The sequence below is a fragment of the Haliotis cracherodii genome, unplaced genomic scaffold, assembly GCF_022045235.1.
Source record: "Haliotis cracherodii isolate W230 unplaced genomic scaffold, xgHalCrac1.p SCAF_15, whole genome shotgun sequence".
Taxonomy (NCBI): domain Eukaryota; kingdom Metazoa; phylum Mollusca; class Gastropoda; order Lepetellida; family Haliotidae; genus Haliotis; species Haliotis cracherodii.
The window spans coordinates 15,142,659-15,164,131 of NW_027266270.1; the positions used below are offsets into that span (position 1 = coordinate 15,142,659).

Sequence of the window (21,473 nt, forward strand, 5' to 3'; positions counted from 1 at the left end):
AAAATTAAAACAGAGTCCAAGATTCGAAATAGCGTTATGTATTTATTCTCGAATTTGATATAAGCGGGCAAATGTATATATATTTATACAGTGAGACGGTCGGGACCGGAGAATAGGTTCTAGATTTCAGTACCTTCAAGACAACTGAGTTCGAGAAAACGAGGTTCGACTGCAGTTATCAGTAAGCTATCCCAGAAACAAGCATGCGCAAAGCGCACAAAATAGCCCCAACCATGCATATAACAACACTGTGCATTATAAACCAATGTGACATTTACACCTGTATTTCTTCACATACCTTTATTTACTGCTCTAATGCAGGCATAAAAAACATCACATCTGCCGCAGTGAATAAAGCACAATCTCGCACCGGTCTCGCTGTATAACGTAAACAAAGGCATCCCCGTTGTGTGACAACACTAGGGCAGAACATTTGCAGATGCAAATTTAGTCACCTTTTTAGCAGAATTATATTTTTTGTTTACTCGATAGTTTACTCATAATTACTAATAATGTTTGAGGGGTATCATACTTATTTGATAGTGATTCATAAACATATGTTAAAATTTGTTTGTTTGTTGTTTAAGGCCACACTCAGCAATATTACAGCTGTATGACTGCGATCTGTTCCAGACAATCCAGTGATTGACATCATGAGCATCGATCCACGCTATTGGGATACGATGACATGCATCAACCAAGTCAGCGAACCCGACCAACCGATCCCGTTAGTCGCCTTTTACGGCAAGCATGGGTTGGTGATGACCTATTCTACCCCGGATCCCCGGATGTCTGTGTAATATATCCCCACTTCACATGTTTTCGAACGTCACCCTTTTTGCGAGCCTCTTAACAGTACGTGTTCATGTGCTTTATGACTTAATCAAGGTAGACGCTTCAAAGGTCACTGAAGACATCGAAGTGTTCGCCAACTGCCGCTTAATTTATGTTGCGAATTAAGCTACACAAGAAAAGATATTCAATAAGTAATGAAAACATACCACAAAATGTACTTTTTCACTAATGCACATTTTAATTAAACTTGATCTTATTCTAATTTGGTCATGCACCGCTTATGTATCGGCAGCTGTTGTAAACTGCCTGTCTGTAATGTCGTGTCACTGATCATGTTGTGCGTGACTATCATTGAGGGGCTCGAAATCATGTGACGGTAACAAGATGGCGCCTGATCGACTCGTCTCACTCGGCGAGTCATTATCGCTATACAGTTAACAAGACATGACCATTTGACCATCAAAATGTAAACAGAAATACATTTTCTCAAAGGTAAGACTTGATCTTAGTGTGTCGTTATTAGACCCGTACTGATCGTGAGAAATATTTCTCAGGGCCTCGAATACCCATAACACGAAGACGTGTGTGTGTGCGTGCATGGGAGCAATTAAAAGCATACATATGTAGACCATATAGGTGTTTATAACCTTACATCTTTCTGCGTGCATTGGTTTGTAGGTGAGGTTTGGGTATGTACGTGTGTATAGAGATATTTGTACAAGTGTGTGTTGTTATTATGTGTTAGGAAAATATATAGTTTGTCTATATATATTAGTTTAGATTTTATGTTAAGTCCCTCATGACCCTTGGGTGGCCTGGACTGTCCTATATAAATTATGTTTAAGGGGAGACTTAATAAACAATATTCTCTCTCCCTATTCTAACTATTAATCCGCGGGGGCTCAATCTCACGCGAGACACTGACATTGTAAAAATATGTATTTCACAAGAACACGTGGGGCGGTCGGGTAGCCTAGTGGTTAAAGCGTTCGCTCGTCACGCCGAAGACCCGAGTTCGATTCCCCACAGGGGTACAATGTGTGAAGCCCATCCTTGGTGTCCCCCGCCGGGATATTGCTGGAATATTGCTAAAAGTGGCGTAAAACCTGACTCGCTCACTCACCCCACAGGTACCTGTATATACGCTGAAGCATACAATGCAGGTGGGTACAGCTTAAGATACATGATATGTTTAAGTACTTTAGAAATATGGATTAGTATACCCGGGCTGAATATGTGGTGAATATGTGGTGGAGTTCGTAGTGACGCAGGGTTGATGCGACATCTTGATATTTTAGTGAGTGCTTGTTAAATGCCAATACATCATCCAGGGAATCAAGATGCTTTTTTAAAGTCAACAACTAGTTAATTAATTGCTATATTTGTTGAGATACTCCCACCCCTTTTTTTGAAAAATACTAATCATGTTAAGGCATTAGACATATAACTTAATTATTTGGTGACGCGTATTTAAAGAAATATTACATAACAGTTTTTCCAAAAGCTCTATCCGCGATTGTAATGCCGATTTGAGATACCTTGTAATCAGCTGCCTTTGATAACAAAGCGCGATCTGCGAGACGCTTATTCGGTCATGTAGTGGGTCACCTCCCTGACTACTATCTATCAGATTCCCAGAGTACCAAGCCCATTTAAATGTTGCTTGGTTGAAACATCACTCCAGTTGTGAGTTGGATTAGACAGACGACGTGATCTACCAGTGTCCCCAAGTCCGGCGTTCGGCAATGTAAGTGCACCAGTATCAATCTTTTCCGTGTATCAATGGTTTGCAGTGATTTTTAGTCAGACATGGCACAGGGTATTTCCACGATATTACCGATATAGTATCACATTTCAATGTGTATTGAAAACCAAATTTGAAAAAAGATGTTTGGAATATTTTTGATGACATTTGGTGAATGTGCCAGACAATGAATCGATCTGAACCGTTGTCGGTGTTCTATTTAATGATAACCGTTATCGCGTTTTGGCGACTGTGTTGTCGGATACAAGGTAGTGTCTGTTATGTGTGTGTGTCCATATCCCAACATCAAAGGCAAATTTAACTTCTACAGTTTAAAACCGTCCTATGTAGGGTGTGACTCCAACCCCTCACCGTAGGCATGAACGACTGGGGATGGGGAAGGCAAAACCAGGGTCAGGCTGTGCACCGAAACTCATTGTTTTGTCTCCGAATAAAAGATGGCAGACAACGTTGGGGGCGTCGCCTGCCAGACCTGCTCAGAGGCCTTACATTTGAATTGTAAAAACGGCATTTTAATATACACCTAATCTTGATTTTGTACTGGTCAAAATCACTATTTCTTCATATGAAAATTGAATGACGTGAATCGAACCTGCAACCTCACATATCATATTTATTGTAACCCATTATTTTCCCACTGAGCTTCCGGAGCAGGTAGTGAAAAGGTTCTCAATCTTACATGTCAGGATTTCGTGACTTGTCTGCACGCGGTCTTTCTCTCGCCCGATGTGATCGAATGCATTTTATACCACGACTACTGTATTGTATCATTTGGGCATTTCCCTCGCTTCTGGGTTTCACATTTTCAACCCAAATCACGGAGTCGTGTTTTAACTATGATTTACACTTTGCCGTGATAAACCCTGTCCTTGGATGCACGTGACATGTCCGTTCATTGATAAATACTTCAAATCCGTCAGAAACAGCAATACTATCCAAAGCGGCGTTAAGCCCAACTCACTGAAAATGAAAACCTCAACGGCACAGCTAGATTCTTCTGAATGTCCTCAGTCCTTCCAAAAAAGATTGATTTAAAGTTAAGGGCAATTATGTTTGACTGAACTTTTATGTAAATCGGCGATGTGTGATGTTTCAGTTACAATGTGTTTTTGAGAATGTGTCTATTTTAGACTTATATTCGCGTGACTTCTTTGATAGGCACTTGGAAGTGGGAGAACTATGTAAGGATAAGCTATTTGGATGAACAACTTCTTTAGTATAATTAAGAGTGACAGTATAGGTCCTAACACCTTTATCAAGCAAGTGATGTACAAAGTATGGTTGACAAGCATATAAATAGGTATTAGGTAGTGTATACTGAGTTGAGTATTGATGAAATCCACCCCATCCTCAGACACCAGACAGACACCTGACAGACACCTGACAGATTATCCGGCTTATACACTCCCGTATCTGCCCCACATACTTTACCCGGGGAGATCACATCTGTCAACAAACCCGCGACCTCCACATGGGATCCCCACTATCAACCTTAATCACCACGATCGTCACGACCCACCTGGAAGAAAAGCCCCGGAAACATCCCCCATAACACCTGGGGGTTCCACTAAGATAATGACACCTTTGTCATCCTACATCCTAACAAGGACCCCAGAACCCTACTGGACCACCTCAACTCCCAAAGCCCACGTATGTAGTTCACCATGGAAGAAGAATCTAAGCATCAACTACCTTTCCTTTATGTACATCAAGAAGCTCCATACCACCGTTAACGGCAACCGATCCACACAGATGAGTATCTTCCATTCCGTGTAATTGTGGCCATGTTGGCGAAACATCAGGGTCCCTCAAACCCCGAATTTAAGAACATCAGAGCTCAGATTCTCAAGTTGACTCGAAGTCAGCTTTATCAAACATTCGTGACAACCCCAGCCACAGCATCCAGTGGTACAAATCCTAAGCCCTTACAACCAACATTAAACGCTTTCAAATCAGAAGACTCCGAGAAGCAATCCACATCAAAGACTCCAACAATCAATCAACCGTAATCAAAGCTTTTACATATCCCTGCGTACCATCAATTCATCATATACTCCAATCAGTCATAATGGTTTCATTTCTAATCGCCTTCAATGCCGATCCATACAGTGAATCTGATGTTTAGTCATTTTTCCTACACGATGAAAAGTGCATCGCTTGTGCAATTGTGTACTGCTCCAAAGTATATTGTATGTTATTATTAGTTTACGCTTTATTGACATGGAGCGGTCGGGTAGCCTAGTGATTAAAGCGTTCGCTTGTCACGCCGAAGACCAACGTTCGATTCCCAACAGGGTACCATGTGTGAAGCCCATTTCTGGTGTCCCCCGCCGTGATATTCCTGGAATATTGCTAAAAGCGTACTAAAATCATACTAACTCTCACTCTATTGACAAACTTGCGAGATGCTTTGAAACATATATTTCCTCCCAGCACCGAGTAGATTAAAGGGGAACTACGTTATGAAGCCTTTGGAGAGGGAAAGAACGGCTGTGTTCACAGTCAAACTATTGTCATCTAAATCCAATGAGCAGCCAGTGAAGAAACCAATCATGAACAAGAGTGAAACAACCCACAGATTTGCAAATGAGAGACATTAACATTAACTGACTCAACACCCGTAACAGAATATATTACTATTGACAGTGTTAATGAATAGTTGGGTAGTCTAATGATGGCTAACCCACGGCGTGTCGAGTTCGGTGAGCCATAGCGTAAAGGGACAAATTTCTTACTTGATAGCTCCAGGTACAGACTAAACAACAGACGGGTTACATGCATCCATACACGCAATGGGGTGTGCCCATGTAAGGTGTGGGTCAAAAGTTAAATCTAAAATTTTTGCTTCTTTTGGAAGGTGAAAATTTCGTCATTAAGTGAGAGTTTTGGTGTTAAATTTGGCATATGTGGTTTTTTTAAAAGTAAGCCGATTGTTGTTTTGTGTTAATGTTGAAGCCCCACTGGGAAGCCCGGTATTCGATGTCAGTTAGTATATGGGTTTAATTGTTTTGTTTCTTTAGTGATGTCCATAGTGAAACAAATCCTACATACCCAGGTAACATAATTAAATCATAACATTAAAACTGGAGTACAGACCTGACTCTCGTAAAAAAATACATTGACAATTAATTCTCTAAAGAATATCTCATTGTTTCATTTATATTGTTGTAAGACAGATTAACCATACATTCAATACAGATTAGTTGCCTTTTAGTCGTATCATAACATTTCACTTGGTCTCTGTTTTACACTGTCATACAGGTCTAATCTTGGTTGCTAGGATACCTCGACCTAGATTTAACCTAGTATGAACATTGAAGAAACTGGATTTGTTTATCTTATCGTGGCCATTTATGTCATGGTCTGTCATCCGCAAAATCCCGTTTTGTTTAATGTGTCAACTGCCATACGTGTGTGTGTGCACTTAACACTACTATATGGAACACGTTGTCATGTGATGTGATGTGATGCTTTATTTGTTTGTTGCTCAACGCCGCACTTAGCAATACTCCAGCTATATGACGGCGGTCTGTAAATAATCAAGTCTGAACCAGCCAATCCAGTGATTGACATCATGAGCATCGATCCACGCAACTGGGATACGATGACATGCATCAACCAAGTCAGCGGGCCTGACCACCCGATCCTGTTAGTCGCCTCTTGCGACAAGCATAGCCGCCTTTTACAGCAAGCATGGATTGCTGAAACCTATTCTAACCAGATTGTTCCCGTATAGGATGCACAATGATTTTCATGCGATACACGATGTTGCGGAGTAATGAGCACTGCAATGTACGAAGTGATACGGGATGCAATGCACATTCTTGCGATGCATAGAGACCAAGAGGGGTATAATACTGTATGGCGCGATATTGCTATGCGATAACACGATGTTGATCAACGACATGACGATATTGTTATGCGATAATACGATATCACTCTGCGATATGACTATATTTCATTACGACAACGCAATATTGCGATGCTATATAACGGTTATAAACCAGTTTGTTATGTTTGTAGAATATAAGCACATTTATTGGTTCCATTGATCTAATGAAATATCATACATCAATCAACGGGATTCGAACCCACAATCATGGGTTTCTAGCGCACCCAAGGGACGCAACTCTCCACAGCGAATCGCAGCACCTTAGATGACTGGGCCACCCGTGTACCTGACAGTATAAATGTCAAGGCAGATACTTAGAGGGTGGGACAGTTGTTCTGTATTTGATCTACCATTAAGATTGAAATCAGCACATGGAACTCCCTTTAATCCTTCAAAATGTCCAAATTGTCGGTATTATGTATACCATGGGAACCAATGCCCCAATTCGACGACGAGAAGAAGTTGTGATACATCTGATCACAAGAAATAATATTCAACACTATTCTTCTCAGAGGTCACAGTGATAATATCATTCCTCAGCTGGAGAGTGCGTAAATAGCGTTTTCCCGAGTAGTGTAGGACAGGAGGTCTGCGACTCCTTTGCCTGTCTATCTTCCGCCCAATCTGCCTGAAACAGGCCATACATCCGAAACTCCTAGCAACTCATCGGTTTCCATTGATCCGTCTGTTTACGTGAGAACAAATGCTATTTATGTCCATCATCCACAATCTTAGTAATTGAAAGTACACGCCTCCAGCAGAAATCTGCACATTGGGCTTTTGCTACACATGGTGTTGTAAAAAAGGGTCTAATATTATATATAAATGCTGCATTGTACTGCTACTTTCATTGTTCTGTTTTGAAATCATCTCCATGTGTACTGTTTTAGTGACCAGTGAAAAAATGTTAACATTCATTCCATATGTTGAATTTGAAATGTGACGTAAATAAAATTAACAAAAATTCAGGTTTGCCGTATAGCGCCCCTGGTTTGAATAAGGTGTCCTGATATCACAGCAATTACACCCGAATATCTAATAGACTGGAAAAATGAAAAAAAAAAACCCACCCCCCCACCCCCCCACCCCCCCACCCCCCACACACAAGCACCCCTCTCCCAATATCGCCCATAATGCTGTTTATGCAACCTATTCCGAGCACTTTAGAAGTGGATATATGTTCTGAGACTGGATCTCTCATGATTTATCACTGCTATTGACTTCTTACAATCATGCATTGGACATACCCAGATAAAGGCATTGTGTATTCATAGCTTTTCGCCTATGCCAATCTACAGTTATCAGAGGGGGTACACAAAGTACGTGATCTAGACAACCATTTATCGGACTTCCATTTTGTGGGAGCCTCGGTGGTAGAGTTGGTCAGATCGCTGACTTTGTGAGCTGACGATAAGGTGCCCTACTTTGGCAGTGTGTGTTCGAATCCTGGATCGGAGTCAACCCTGAAAAGTACTTTAATTTGTACTTTAGCAAGAAAGTATTATCCCAAATAACACTTTCGATAAAGATAATGGGCTTCGGTCCCAAATTCAGTTCAGAACGTTTTACTGTACAGTCAACCTAGCTCTCCATTGAAAACACACAATGTGTATCTCCTAATATTATTATAACGAAACCAGCCAGTTTGTTTTCTTAAAAAAGTTTACGCAAAATCACATCTTACGTTTCAATTTACAATGTACAATTTTGCTCTGTCGGATCATAATTTGGCGTTGTGAGGTAAGGCAATGGCCAATGAATTCTCTCTTGTAATACTAAAACGGGAGCGTTATTCGTGTTAGTTCAAACCAGACAGTACGTGTTGACAAACTATCCCGTCATTTAGGTACTGACTAACATATGATATGGGCTGTCATCCACAAAGTTCCTCAACCAAAAACATTTTTTCTCAACTGAGGTTTCGTCACCATCGATTGTTTAAGCCAGAACATTGATTTATGGTAACTGATGAGCCTTAGTGGATAAGAGTCATAAGGCTGTGAAGAAGTCAGGGCCTGGCGAGTGAGTCAGAGTGAGGCATCTTCTAATATTGTCTGCATTGTTATAGACTCACTCATCTTCATAATAATTCCTTCCTTGGATCGATCGAACAAATCGAAATATCCCAACATACTGTTCGATACATATACCTGATGAACGTTAACATGTCATCCATGATTAAGTCTTCTACTCTCCCTTCTAACTCTCGTCTTTTCTTTATGACAGGACATTATGAAGCGACTATGTCCAAGAAAGCTGGCTCTGTTCCTCTCCACAGCTGTGGCCGTGTATCTATGGTTCAATATCAATATCGGTAAATGGGCACCCCGAAAGTCAAAGAAAACAAGATCCTGTTGTATTGAAAAGATCGATATTTCACTCGTAGAGCCCCATATAACGAAACTGGAAAAAAGCAGTTCAATAGTGGAGGATTTGTCATTTCCGGTTACGAGCAGTGTCTGCCAGGATGTATCAAAGGGAGATAATCGAGTGTGGCTTCTGATTGCTGTGATATCAGCGACTGCTCATTTTCAAGCCAGGAACGCTATACGGCAAACATGGGGGTCTACGGTGAATGTAAACAAGGACAGCAATGTATGTATGGTGTTTATTATTGGTACAACGAACGGTCCCCACAGTCATCAAATCAACAAGGAAATTCATCAGTATGGAGATATTGTGCAAATAAATAAAGAAGATACGTACAAGAACGTGGTTTTCAAGAGCATTGCTATGCTCAAATGGGCAATTTTACAAGTCACAAATGTGCAGTTTCTCCTCAAACTGGATGATGACGTGTATTTTCAAATGACAGGGTTATCCCGAATACTTTCATCATTTGAACGCCAGTCAGGATTTATCATGGGCCACAGGGAAGTGAATGCAAAGCCAATACGTAATTCTTCTTCCCGATATCACATTTCATCAAGTGAATATTCAGGAACGTCTCTCCCGCATTACATGCGTGGTGGGTCTTACCTCATTTCCGGGGATCTCATCCGGGACCTTTTGTCTGTGATACCCACAATTCCATTGGTGTCGATAGAGGATGTGTATATTACTGGTATCTGCGCAGCCTATGTTTCAGCTTACCATGCATACGACTGTGGATTTAAAAGCAAATTTTCACTGACAGATAAAATTGGTTTAGAACCGGAGGCCGTGACTATTTATGAATATGGACCGGAGACAATTTCGCTTATATGGAATTTAACACAGAATAAAGTGAATCTACCGTAAACGTTGGCATATCATACAAATGAAATTTTGTGTCCAGGGTGCCGTTGTACAAAGCGATCTTAGCGCTAAGGTGATCGTTACTCCCCTACCTTAACATAGACTTACGGCAGTCTTAGTGCAAAGGTTCTTTTTGTACAACGGTACCCAGATTACAAATGCAAGTGTCGCGTTGTTATGCGACGCAGTGATATGTGTGGCTGGATATATTTACTTATCTTTTTGAGGTGTTAGAATGAGCAGAGACCATATAATAGATTATATGGTCTCTGGAATGAGTCTGACGGGTCTTATTCTCATCATTGTGTAATTACAAAAAAATTTCCCAAAGTTTCTGATTCCAGTGTCAAATATTTTTTAATTGTCTGGATGTATGGAAAATGATTGACATCTCGGAACCCGACAGTTTATGTTTGCTACATATTCATATCAGCCACAACCAACTGATCATGAAGCTCCACCTCCGCGTGATTATGCTCACTACAATAGATTGTTCTCTGTAACGTGGATTCAATATTTGATTAGAGCACTAAGTGTGTCTTTTGCATGAGGCGAATTATATTTAGATACAAACTTCACTTCTACAACTATAAAGGACGAAGTACATTATTTAGAGTTCTATGGTCTAATAGAAGTTAATCGAAAGACATGATGGTATCATTCTGGCGACAATTCGATACATAATGAAAAACTGATATTCGTCAACATTTTGTTTTGCACACTTGCTGTGTTTACTGACAAACATTACTTTGTTGTTTTATTTTTAACATCAAACATTGATGTATACTTTCTCTTGCCCAGTAGTTTGTTCAAGCCCCCCTGTCAAAGAACTATATGTCAATCCACTCCCTAACCCCCTTTGTAGACCCGTGTTAGAAGAGGTCTTTAGCAACCACTGCTTGTCGTTAGGTGTCGGGATCGGGTGGTCAGGTTCTTGTTCGCTGCATGGCATCGTATCCCAATTGCGTAGATCGATGCTCATGATGTCAATCACAGGATTGTCTGGTCCAGACTCGATTATTTAGAGACCGCTGTCACAGAGATGAATGTTGCTATGTGCGGCGTTAAACAACAAACAAAGGAATAATAATCTTACTTTGTCCAGATGATACTGTTCTGTGAAGACGCATTTCAGCTTTAGTGTCTGTCAGCTATAAAGTGAGTGAGTGAGTGAGTGAGTTGGGTTTAACGCCGCTTTTAACAGTATTCCAGTTATATCGCGGCGTCTCAGTTTAATGTGGGAGGAAAGCCTGAAGTGATGCTGGTCTAAGACTTTTACCACTTCGGTGAAACCCACGAGCACGGGTATGGTGCTGACAAACCTAGAAACATAATCGGGGCGAACTGGGATTCGAAACCACAATCATAGGTTTCTGGCATGCCCAAGGGACGCAACTCTGCACAGCGAATCGCGGCGCCTTAGACGACTGGGCCCCCCGTGCCCCCGTCAGCTATAAAGACGCTAGGTTGTCGAAAAGTATTATGTGTGACAAAAATATGCTACAAGTAAAAGCGACTTCTGATGCTCAGTAGTAGTAAGGATTTTAAAAATCTTTCTTACAATATAAAACTATATACAAGAAGAGTAGGGCTGTTTTGTATTTCATTTACATTAATCGCCCACGCATGTGTTTGGGGTTTCATCCAATTCTTCTGTTCGTGTTCTCGAGTTGTTAGCCTACCCTGGCGTCTGTTGGCAACGCCCTGATTGGTTAAGTGCCAGGATGATGGATGGTCGATCATATCATCATTAAATCCGTAACCGTCGTTCGGAATACCTTCGGTTAAATATTTCGAGGCTGCATGATCAGAAAACACATTCCGTCTATCACTTTCATGATCTGTTAAGCGACGCTCTGATTGGTTGGATGAAAGGTCGTTCTGACGTGACCCGTAATGGGATGTCCCCAGCTCTTTGTTTAGCGATAGCGAGATCTGATTTCAATGAGATTGTGGTCGATGACAAGTTTTTTTTGTTCCTAATCCGGGTGCTGCAGTCTTAGGGGTACATGAAAGCCTAACGTTTGGTATTCTGTCAGGTCACGGGTATTCTGTCAGGTCGCGGGTATTCTGTCAGGTCGCGAGTATTCTGTCAGGTCACGGGTATTCTGTCAGGTCACGGGTATTCTGTCAGGTCGCGGGTATTCTGTCAGGTCGCGGGTATTCTGTCAGGTATTCTGTCAGGTCACGGGTATTCTGTCAGGTCACGGGTATTCTGTCAGGTCGCGGGTATTCTGTCAGTTCGCGGGTATTCTGTCAGGTCGCGGGTATTCTGTCAGGCCGCTGACAGAGAGGCCAGCCCAAAGGTTGGTTATACACATGAAATCCGTTCTGCAACAAAGCGAACCCAGTCGTTCTGTATCGGAAAGACTGCCCGTTCCACCCCCTCCTTTACCATTCTCCATGGTAAATGTAGGTAGGACGAAGCATACGGTCTCTCCAATCAAACGCGTTTGTAGCTTAGTTGCCGACTTGGTGAGGGAACCAATGCTTTCGATGGTGCTTGGTCCCAACTACCGCTATACCTAAACCAAGTTGGCGTTTACGTGCGGTTCCGTTCGCTTCTGTGGTCCACGTAATAGTTGGGACTCGATTATTGATCTTCAGCACCAGTTGTATTGGTAGTGGTGGTTTCTTTCCAGGAATAATTAGCACAACGAAGGACGAAAAGAATATAATTGACAATAAATTCGTGTACACAATTCAGTAGCAGCAATTTAATCCTGTGTGTGAATCTTGACTGTTTTCACCGTTGTTTTATTTTTTGTCATAGGAAGATCTGAACCACATGAGGTGTTTTGGTAGAGTTTTTTTCATATAATTTCCCAAAAAGTATGAAAGCTCTAGACTTTGTTAATTTCATATCATCGTAGTTGATATTTATCACACCACTGCATATAGGAACCTGGGATGAGAGGGACTGAGCAATGGTAACACAATAATCTGTTGCTGAATAAAACACACAAAGCAAATGTGGCACCGTCCCCTTTTGGTAAAATATAAAATATTATTCAAAGCACGACAATGTGACAACTAGGCAATGTGACAAATGGCAAAACTGTCGCGTTGTCGGCTAGCTGGTTGAGCTTGTGGTGCCACCCTTCACGATTGTTGTCAGCGCAATGACTAAAGTTGCCAAAATGGATCTAAGGGACTGCAGGGCTATCGGCAATCGTCTCCAACCACACATATTCCGCCTCGGCGAGTGACTCAAGGGGCAGGTCGTACATCAGTAGTTTCAGTCTTATTGGGTAGTACGGGTAAGTGAGTGAGTGAGTGAGTGAGTGAGTGAGTGAGTGAGAGTGAGTGAGTATGGTTTTACGCCGCTTTTAGCAATATTCCAGCAATATCACGGCGGGGGACACCAGAAATGGGCTTCACACATTGTACCCATGTCGAGAATCGAACCCGGGTCTTTGGCGTGACGAGCGAACGCTTTAACCACTAGGCTAACCGACCCTCCCTCCGAAAACCAAGGGAAAGATGTGTCCTTCGAACTCAACATGAAGGCAGCAGATCTGCTCAAACAGGCATGTGTGTGTTGTTGTTTAACGCCGCACTCAGCAATATTCCAGCTCCATGACGGTGGTCTCTAAATAATCGAGTGGAGGAGGCAATTCAGTGATTGATATCATGGCAATTGGGATACGATGACATGTATCAACCAAGTCAATGAGCCTGACCGTCCAATCCCGTTAGTCGACAAGCATAGTCACCTTTTACGGAAAGCATGGGTTGCTGAAGACCTATTCTACCACGGATCTTCACGGGACTCAAACAGGCATGGAGCAGTGGGAACAATTTCACTGTATACAATATCGGAGATGAAACTTGTATAGCATGTATTTTTCTCAGTGTCATATCGATGTTATTACAATTCAGCATATGGAAGCTTCTCGGTATTTTTGATTTTCTTAAACAAGCGTGTTATCTGTGAACACGTGCGCAACGTGCGTAGATCCACTGCTAATTAAGGGGAAATTCATAATCCTGTGATCTGTTTAAATTATTTTCATTTTTGCTTTCTGCATTTTATGTATTTTATATATTTGTACTATTTCCGAATAACTCATTTATATCATAGAAGATATTGCATTCCTGTATACCACGTGTACGCATTTGCGATTCACCGCATTCACGACTAATCCATCGATGTGATGCTCGCGGTAGCAACAGACGAATCCTTCGAATTATGTATTCGACACGTTAACGGGGTTACCTGCTATTCAAGTGTGGCATTCCCGGTGTATATATCTTAGGAGCTCTACTCAATACCAGGCTCCAAACACTCTAAAGTGACTTGGGCCCAGGCTGAGACCCCTCTAGCCACGGCTAACTAAGGTCAGGTCCGGACTCAAATTGTTGTTTTACCATATATTTTATTATCCCCTGGCACGAAGTAGGGCGGGGTATATAGGAACGGAATTTGTCCGTCCGCCCGCCCGTTCGCTGGTTTCTTAAAGGGGACGAATTTTCTAATAAACTGTTAGAGTCAGAGAAATTTAATTTTAAAACTCCGATCTTACTGATTATGATCTCAAATGAGTTCGAAAATTGATGTCGTAAATTCATTTTTACAGAGATAAGGCCCTTTATCCGTGCTTTTCAACTTTGATTGTATACTGCGTGAAATGGGGAAGGTTTTTTCAGCAACTACTGAAGTAACATGAATGAAAGTTTGTATGCTTATCTAAGGGATACTTGTCAAGACTGAATTCGAAAATTGGTACAGTAAATTATTTTTCCGCAGAGATACGGCCCTTGATCCACGTTAATTTACTTGGTGCATTGTGTCTACAATAGGGATAGGTTTTCTAAAAAAAACTGCTATATGTTTATCTAAGAGATTCTTATCAAGACTGAGTTATTTTTTCCAGAGAAGGTATCTTTTGTGTGTATTAATTTCAAATTTATTAATTTTTTTCTGATGACAAAAAGCGGCCCAAGTGCCTTGCGGCCCAAGTCTTCTTCAGGCTTATTCACACTACTATACAAACAAACACAATTCGAAAGTGCACCGTACCATGACAGGGGAAAGTGATAACGCTGTTTTCTTGTTTACATGGAAATTATATTATGATGTATGGTTCCTTTCCCAGCGAGTGTACCTGTTAAGATCCGGGGTGGAGTAGGTCTTCAGCAACACATGCTTGCCATAAAAGACGACTATGCTTGTCGTAAAAGGCGACTAACGGGATCGGGTGGGCAGGCTCGCTGACTAAGTTGATGCATGTCATCGATCCCAATTGCGTGGATCGATTCTCATGATGTAAATCACTGGATTGTCTGGTCCAGACTCGATTATTTACAGACCGCCGTCATGTAGCTGGAGTATTGCTGAGTGCGGCGTCAAACAACAAACAAACAAACAAAATCCTAGCGTGTGTACATATTATGGATTGATCACATTCGATAAAAGTGTATGTTCCCTTCAAACACAGGTAAACTATTCAAAATTGAAACAAATTCGTGTGCAGAATTGGAATAAATAAGTGTGCAGAAACTGTTCAATTTACCAGTACTCTGTTAATGCGTTCTACGTGTACAGACATTTTACACATCGGATATTGATAAGGTCCCAGCTTGCAGACAAGAATTCTCAGAACGTACGGTTTCAGGGATCAGCTGACAACGAACATGTCTTACCGACATTCACACAGGTCCAGAATATATGTCCGCAGTTTCACTGAGTTAGCAAAACTCGTAGCAGACGACGCAAACGAACCAAGTTAATCCCCTTTACCTAATGCATTCGGATAAACATCAGGAACAGATAAGCTAATATGGTTTAAATAAAATTTCATTTGAGAAACGATGGTTAAAATGGGTTACCTGAACAGACAACTGAATATTTATATCTCGGTTTAAAGTAACAACATGTTTACCGTTATACCTGCCTTCAAGCCAGACTCAATTTTCTTTACATATTCCATGTAGCCGTCGTATACCTGTAAAATAGATAAATGTTGTGTACATTATAATTACAGTGTGGAATTGAATACGATATTGAACTAATTAAAACGTACTCATTAGGCGAACATTTTAAAACAATATGCAATATCAAAAGTTGTCAACCGATCTCGAGGGATGATGTGCCCTGCATGTGAGCCTATATGTATCTACATGACACCATACCTTGCCGACATTCATACAGGTCTGGAACATATGCCCGCAGTTTAACGGAGTTAACAAAACTCGAAGCAGACAACGACGAGTTACTTCCCTTTACCCAATGCATTCGGATGAACATCGCTTTATTTCAACTCAACGAGACATATTCGAGATATGCAAATTACCTACGATATGTTCCGATTGAATTCACAGTGGGAACATATACATATCGCTCACCCTCTTGCCAATGTTCAGATGTGTGTGTCTATTGACTCATGCCGGTTCATTTGTAATATCAAAAGACAATCAGCGGTGATCCTCTAAATCCACTTGAGTGAGAGATTATGGTTTTACGCCGCTGTTAGCAATATTTCAGCAATATGATGGCGGGGGACACCAGAAATGGGCTGCACACATTGTACCGGTGGGGAATCGAACAAGGGTCCTCGGCATGACGAGCGAACGCTTTAACCACTAGGCTACCCCACCGCCCGTAAATCCATTTGAAAGTTCCCAATGGCAAAAATTTCTCTCTTCTCTCTGTGACAATACAATGCCATAAAAGATCGGTAGGGTGGCAGTATAACAAACCTTTTTTCTTTAATACGCATGCCGTCAATTAAGTTTTGATTTGTTTCATGATAGTAATTTTAATATATTTAATTTTTCGTGGTATGATTGATGCACATGTATCCATATAATCTGGTTTTTCTTCAGAACACCCGGTGCTTGAGAAGACGCGATGAGGAAACTCAGAGGTTGGACTGGAGGATGTATAGTTATACTAACTGTTATTATTGTGTTTATTCTTAAAGCATTCATCCATCCTCACCGACTACTAAACGTGGACTGTGCGACTGACAATTTTACATGCTGCACATTAAGGAGAACAGACTGGAGTCATGTCCAAACAAGGACGACACATACGCCGAGTAAGGTTGTTGATGAGATCCAGTTCTCCGTGGACAGCAGATTGTGTAAGGAGAAACTAAAGGATGATACCTCACTGTGGCTTCTGGTAGCAGTGATATCAGCCGTGACTCATTTCGAGCAACGGCAAGCAATCCGGGCAACGTGGGGATCTGCCATCAACAATAATTCGAGTAAACCTGTGTGTTTGGTATTCATACTGGGGACCGGTCCAGCATCTGATGACGTGAAACTTGAAGAAGAAATTAGCAAGCATAAGGATATAGTTCAAATAAACAAGAAGGAAATATACACAAACCTTATTTATAAGAGCATAGGGTTGCTCAAATGGGCAGATGCACAGTTCAAAAATGTCCACTTTGTGCATAAAGTAGACGATGACGTGTATGTACATGTGCCAGTGTTGTATGAAAGGTTGACACGTTTTTCAACTACACCAAAGATCATGATGGGCTATTTGGACAACGGGGCACCTGTCTTTAGAAATTCTAAATCTAAGTATTACGTTTCGAAAGACGAATTCAAAGGGGAGATGTTTCCAAGTTATATTCACGGCCCTTCCTATGTTATATCCGGTGACCTTGTGCATGACCTTCTGGTCACAATTCCGCACCATCCGTTAGTTTCTATGGAAGACTTCTATATTACCGGGATATGTGGCACGTACATCTCCGCGACGCATGTTGGCCATTGTGGATTCAGGAACTGGAGACAAAGGGGAGACGACTCCACACTATTGCCAGAAGTAGTATCTGTACACAGTATGACGCCGAGCCAAATGTACAAAACTTGGAATTATCAACAAACGAAAATCATTGAAAGGAAACTGGAGTGAGTGACCGTAAAGAGTAAACATATAATGAATACCACAAGGAAATTATCAATACCTGATGATAACTTGTGAGTAAATACACATTGCTCAAAAGATTGTTGCGAACCCTGCCCTACTCTTTGTATTCAACAAAGCAATTCAGAAAGCTAGCACCGCCTGCGTGGTCTAGAGGCCGCGTCATACCAAAAGACTTTAAAAGATGGTACTTGTTGTTGCCCTGTCTGGCGCTCGGCATTAAGGGGCTAAAACAAGGACTGGGCGGCTCGGAGTCAGTATACTGTGTCTTAGTGGAGTATTCATGTTAAACTGCGGCATGTTATCTCAGTGGGCTAGCACTATAAATCGACATCAGTCCTGACTAGTACAAGCACACACACACGTGCATGCACGTCGCTATATAAGTGAAATAATCTTAGACGCGATGTTAAACCCAATTTCACCTCACCTCAGAAAGCTAGCTAAAGTCTAGAAGAACAGTGAGTTGAATTTAACTTCGCCTTGAAAAGTATTCAAGTTATATAAAGGCGTGTCAGCTTGGTGATCGAGGACAGCTTGACGTCTCAGACGTTTACCACTTTGGTTAAACCCACGAACTTGGTTATGGTGCTGACAAAGGGAGAAACAAACCTAAGAGCCGCAACTCTACAAAGTGCATTGCAGCACCTCGGACAACTTGGTCACACTTGCCCCCGATAAGAATTTTGAATAGCTGATGAGAATAATGTGTATTGTTGAGCCAGGATTTTAAAAAAAATTTGGAAAGTGTATGCCTTCTTCTCACTTTTACACAGTAATTTTGTTTTTGTGTTTAAATACGGATTTTTCTAGCATTTTGTTCCGATATATTTTAAGCCTATAACCTAGTGCCTGGATGGTAGGATTTCTCTGTGGTTGTCTTTTGTTCTTCGCCCTCTGATTTCACACCGTGTGGGGTAATAGTTATCATATTTATGGATAGATCTTGCTCCATTATATAGTACTAAAACAAGGTACATTTTCAAAATGTTTGTGTGTCTTTATATTCGTCATGCATATCCAATCAATAGATCTTTGATGATAATATGATAAATGTGTTTGTTTTGTTTTTCGACGAGGTATTAAAAATCTTAAACTATTTAACGCTTTCCATAAAAAATGGCAATGAAATTATCAACAATGGACCAGACAAACCCATGCTGAGATGACACGCAATCGACCAAGTCACTGAGTCTGACTACTCGGTCAGGGTGGCAGGAGTGAGTACATGAGATGGCTTTTGAACGGTATTTTAAACATATTACGGCGTATAAGTTTAACGTGGGACTAGGCGCTTACAAACCTGAGATTCGAACCCAAGATCATAGGTTTCTGATATGTCTAAGGAAAACAACACTGCACAGAGAAATGAGGTGCCTCAGATGACGGCGGTCTGTAAATAAACGAGTCTGGACCAAACAATCCAGTGATTGACATCATGAGCATCGATCCACGCAATTGGGATTGATGACATGCATCAACCAAGTCAGCGAGCCTGATCACCCGATCCCGTTAGTCGCGTCTTACGACAAGCAGAGTCGCCTTTTACGACATGCATGGGTTGATGAAGACCTATTCTATCCCTGATCATCACGGGCTTTTGTGACATGTAATGAAATATAATGTAAATGAAAACTGACTGAAGCCTTTTATAACAATTATATACTGAAATTTAACTAAGGACCATCTTCCCGAAGCAAGGGAGTTAACTGACTATAAAAGTCGGAACTTGTTGCGGAACAAGGCTGGAATTTCTTGGCTTGATCGTAGCGCCACCGGTGGCTATTACGAGTTATATACCTTCTATGTTCCTCCTATTGACCAATCAGATTCCGTCTCTCATATCACTTGCATTTGCTTCAAACAAAATGGCGGCGCCCAGTCTAGACGATCTGCTCGATTATCAAGATCTATGTTGTAATAAAACGGGTCTTACCCCGCTCAAGCCACGTGAGCACCTTGGTTAAAAGCATGACAATATATGTAAAATATCTTTCGACGCACACTTGGCGGTACGCATGCTTTGCAAATCCTGCAGTCGACCGAAATCTGCACGTTGAAAACCATATTGATTACAAACCCATGACTGGTTCGTTACGAAATTTTGATTGGACTATTCACAGACTCGTTAGTCCAGCCAAAACACAACTCAATAATACCATCCTAGTTCGGCAAGGGTGGAAACTGGACTTTTATAGTCAGTTCACGCTCTTGCCTCGGGAAGATGACTCGGGACAGACTTGTCAAAGGCCATAACAGGCAAACACAACCACAAGAATATACCTTTACCTGCTGTTGCCATATCGATTTTAAAACAATGCCGGCTTGCTATTTGGTAACGACAAAAATCTATAGAGAGACGATGTTCACAAACGATACTTAGACTTCACTTCATTTGAGCAGTGATTTTTGCGAATAAAACGCTAGTGGCTGAGACACAGAGACACTTTTACGTTTGATATTTCAGAGATAAACCTGACCGAACATTGATTTTCAAAATCATGGAATTATGACTGCTTCTAAAAAGTATGTTTATGTGAACAGCATACATGCAAATATCAACATAACAAATTTTAAAGCTGACACGGAACTGGAACACTGTTCAAATCGGTGTAGAACCCAACTCACTCACTCAATTTTCACCAATTCTCAAACAAATGTTTCACTGTTTCTCAAGGCGAATGACACGTTGCATTATTTATAAAATTAACTATGAAAAAAACTTCACTTGATGAGGGGGCAAGACGTGGCACTGAAACACCGGTGCAAAGAATATGGATGTTGTTAGCCATAACAAAAATGTCAGGTATATAGATCCTGTGTTGTTATCTCTCATGACATCCGTTTTTTGTCACAAAAACAACATTTCCTAATGATATATTACAATTACAGAAAACAAATGTTCTGAGATAAACCAGTTGCGGATCTGGTACGGGCGTGTCCCTGAAATGAGTGAGTGAGTTTGGTTCTAAATTTGGCGTAGCAATATCCTGCAACATCACATCAGGGGACACCAGAAATAAGCTTCACACATTGTACCCATAAGGGAATCGAACCCGGATCTTCGCCGTGACGAGCAAAATCTTTAACCATTAGGCTAACCCCACCACCACTCAAAAAACAAACAAATTATTAAATTAATAAAATAAAAATAAATATATAATAAAATTAAAAAAACCCAACCTTTTTTGGAAAAAAATAAGACTACAGACAAATACAGCCATCATTTTGAAAACACATCACAACCCCATCACAAGCCCAAACGACCCCCATCCCCACCGCTACCCCTCCCAAACGTCACCACCACCATAACCACAACCACCCTGAATAAAGTCCAATTCATCAAGGCTTTGATTATTTGAATGGAATTCAAGCTTGAAGCGCCCATAAAATATATCCCAGATGCTCGACTTGTTTTTTCGAACCGCTGCAAACGAGTTGTCCATTCGTTACCACCAGTACCGAGTTCCTTCTCTGTGTGTTAAGGCGAGAGGTGGCGAATTCCACGGTTCAAACAAGAAAAACGACCAAGCCTTTTCACAATGACTATTTACAACCCCCTGTCATCCCATACAACAGTCTGCTCTAGTCGTCATATTTCACTTCGAAAAAGAACGATATCTTAGGTATGAAAATGAGCAGTAAAAAAAGCAGTTGACGTTACGTACTTGAAACTTCTGACGCATTATGTATCATGTCGGCGTGAGTGAGTATGGTTTTACGCCACTTTCATACTTTCTATATAACGTCCAGATGAAATAATCCTTTAAATTTTCTTGGACTAGATTATGTGTATTTGACAAGTTGGAGTGAGTGAGTGACTATGTTTTCACGCCACATCAGCAACATCACGGCGGCGGAACCAGAAATGGGCCTCACACATTGCACCCATTCTG

General features: G+C 41.2%; 2 protein-coding genes across 3 annotated transcripts; both read left to right on the top strand.

Moving 5' to 3' along the window:
- Positions 1 to 1,211: 1,211 nt before the first annotated feature.
- On the top strand, positions 1,212 to 9,694 carry LOC139461849 (acetylgalactosaminyl-O-glycosyl-glycoprotein beta-1,3-N-acetylglucosaminyltransferase-like). Of its 2 annotated transcripts, none has more exons than XM_071243326.1 (2): positions 1,212 to 1,287; positions 8,679 to 9,694. In XM_071243326.1, the coding sequence occupies exon 2, from the start codon at positions 8,685 to 8,687 to the stop codon at positions 9,690 to 9,692; it is 1,008 nt and encodes a 335-aa protein (XP_071099427.1). In that variant the 5' UTR covers positions 1,212 to 1,287; positions 8,679 to 8,684; the 3' UTR covers positions 9,693 to 9,694. The 2 variants fall into 2 exon arrangements, with proteins under 2 accessions (XP_071099427.1, XP_071099428.1); XM_071243327.1 differs by lacking the exon at positions 1,212 to 1,287 and adding an exon at positions 2,460 to 2,542.
- Positions 9,695 to 16,542: 6,848 nt separating this feature from the next.
- Positions 16,543 to 17,565, top strand: LOC139461851 (beta-1,3-galactosyltransferase 1-like). The gene has a single exon (XM_071243329.1). It carries the CDS (start codon positions 16,543 to 16,545, stop codon positions 17,563 to 17,565), a length of 1,023 nt encoding a protein of 340 aa, XP_071099430.1.
- The last annotated feature ends 3,908 nt before the right edge of the window (positions 17,566 to 21,473 follow it).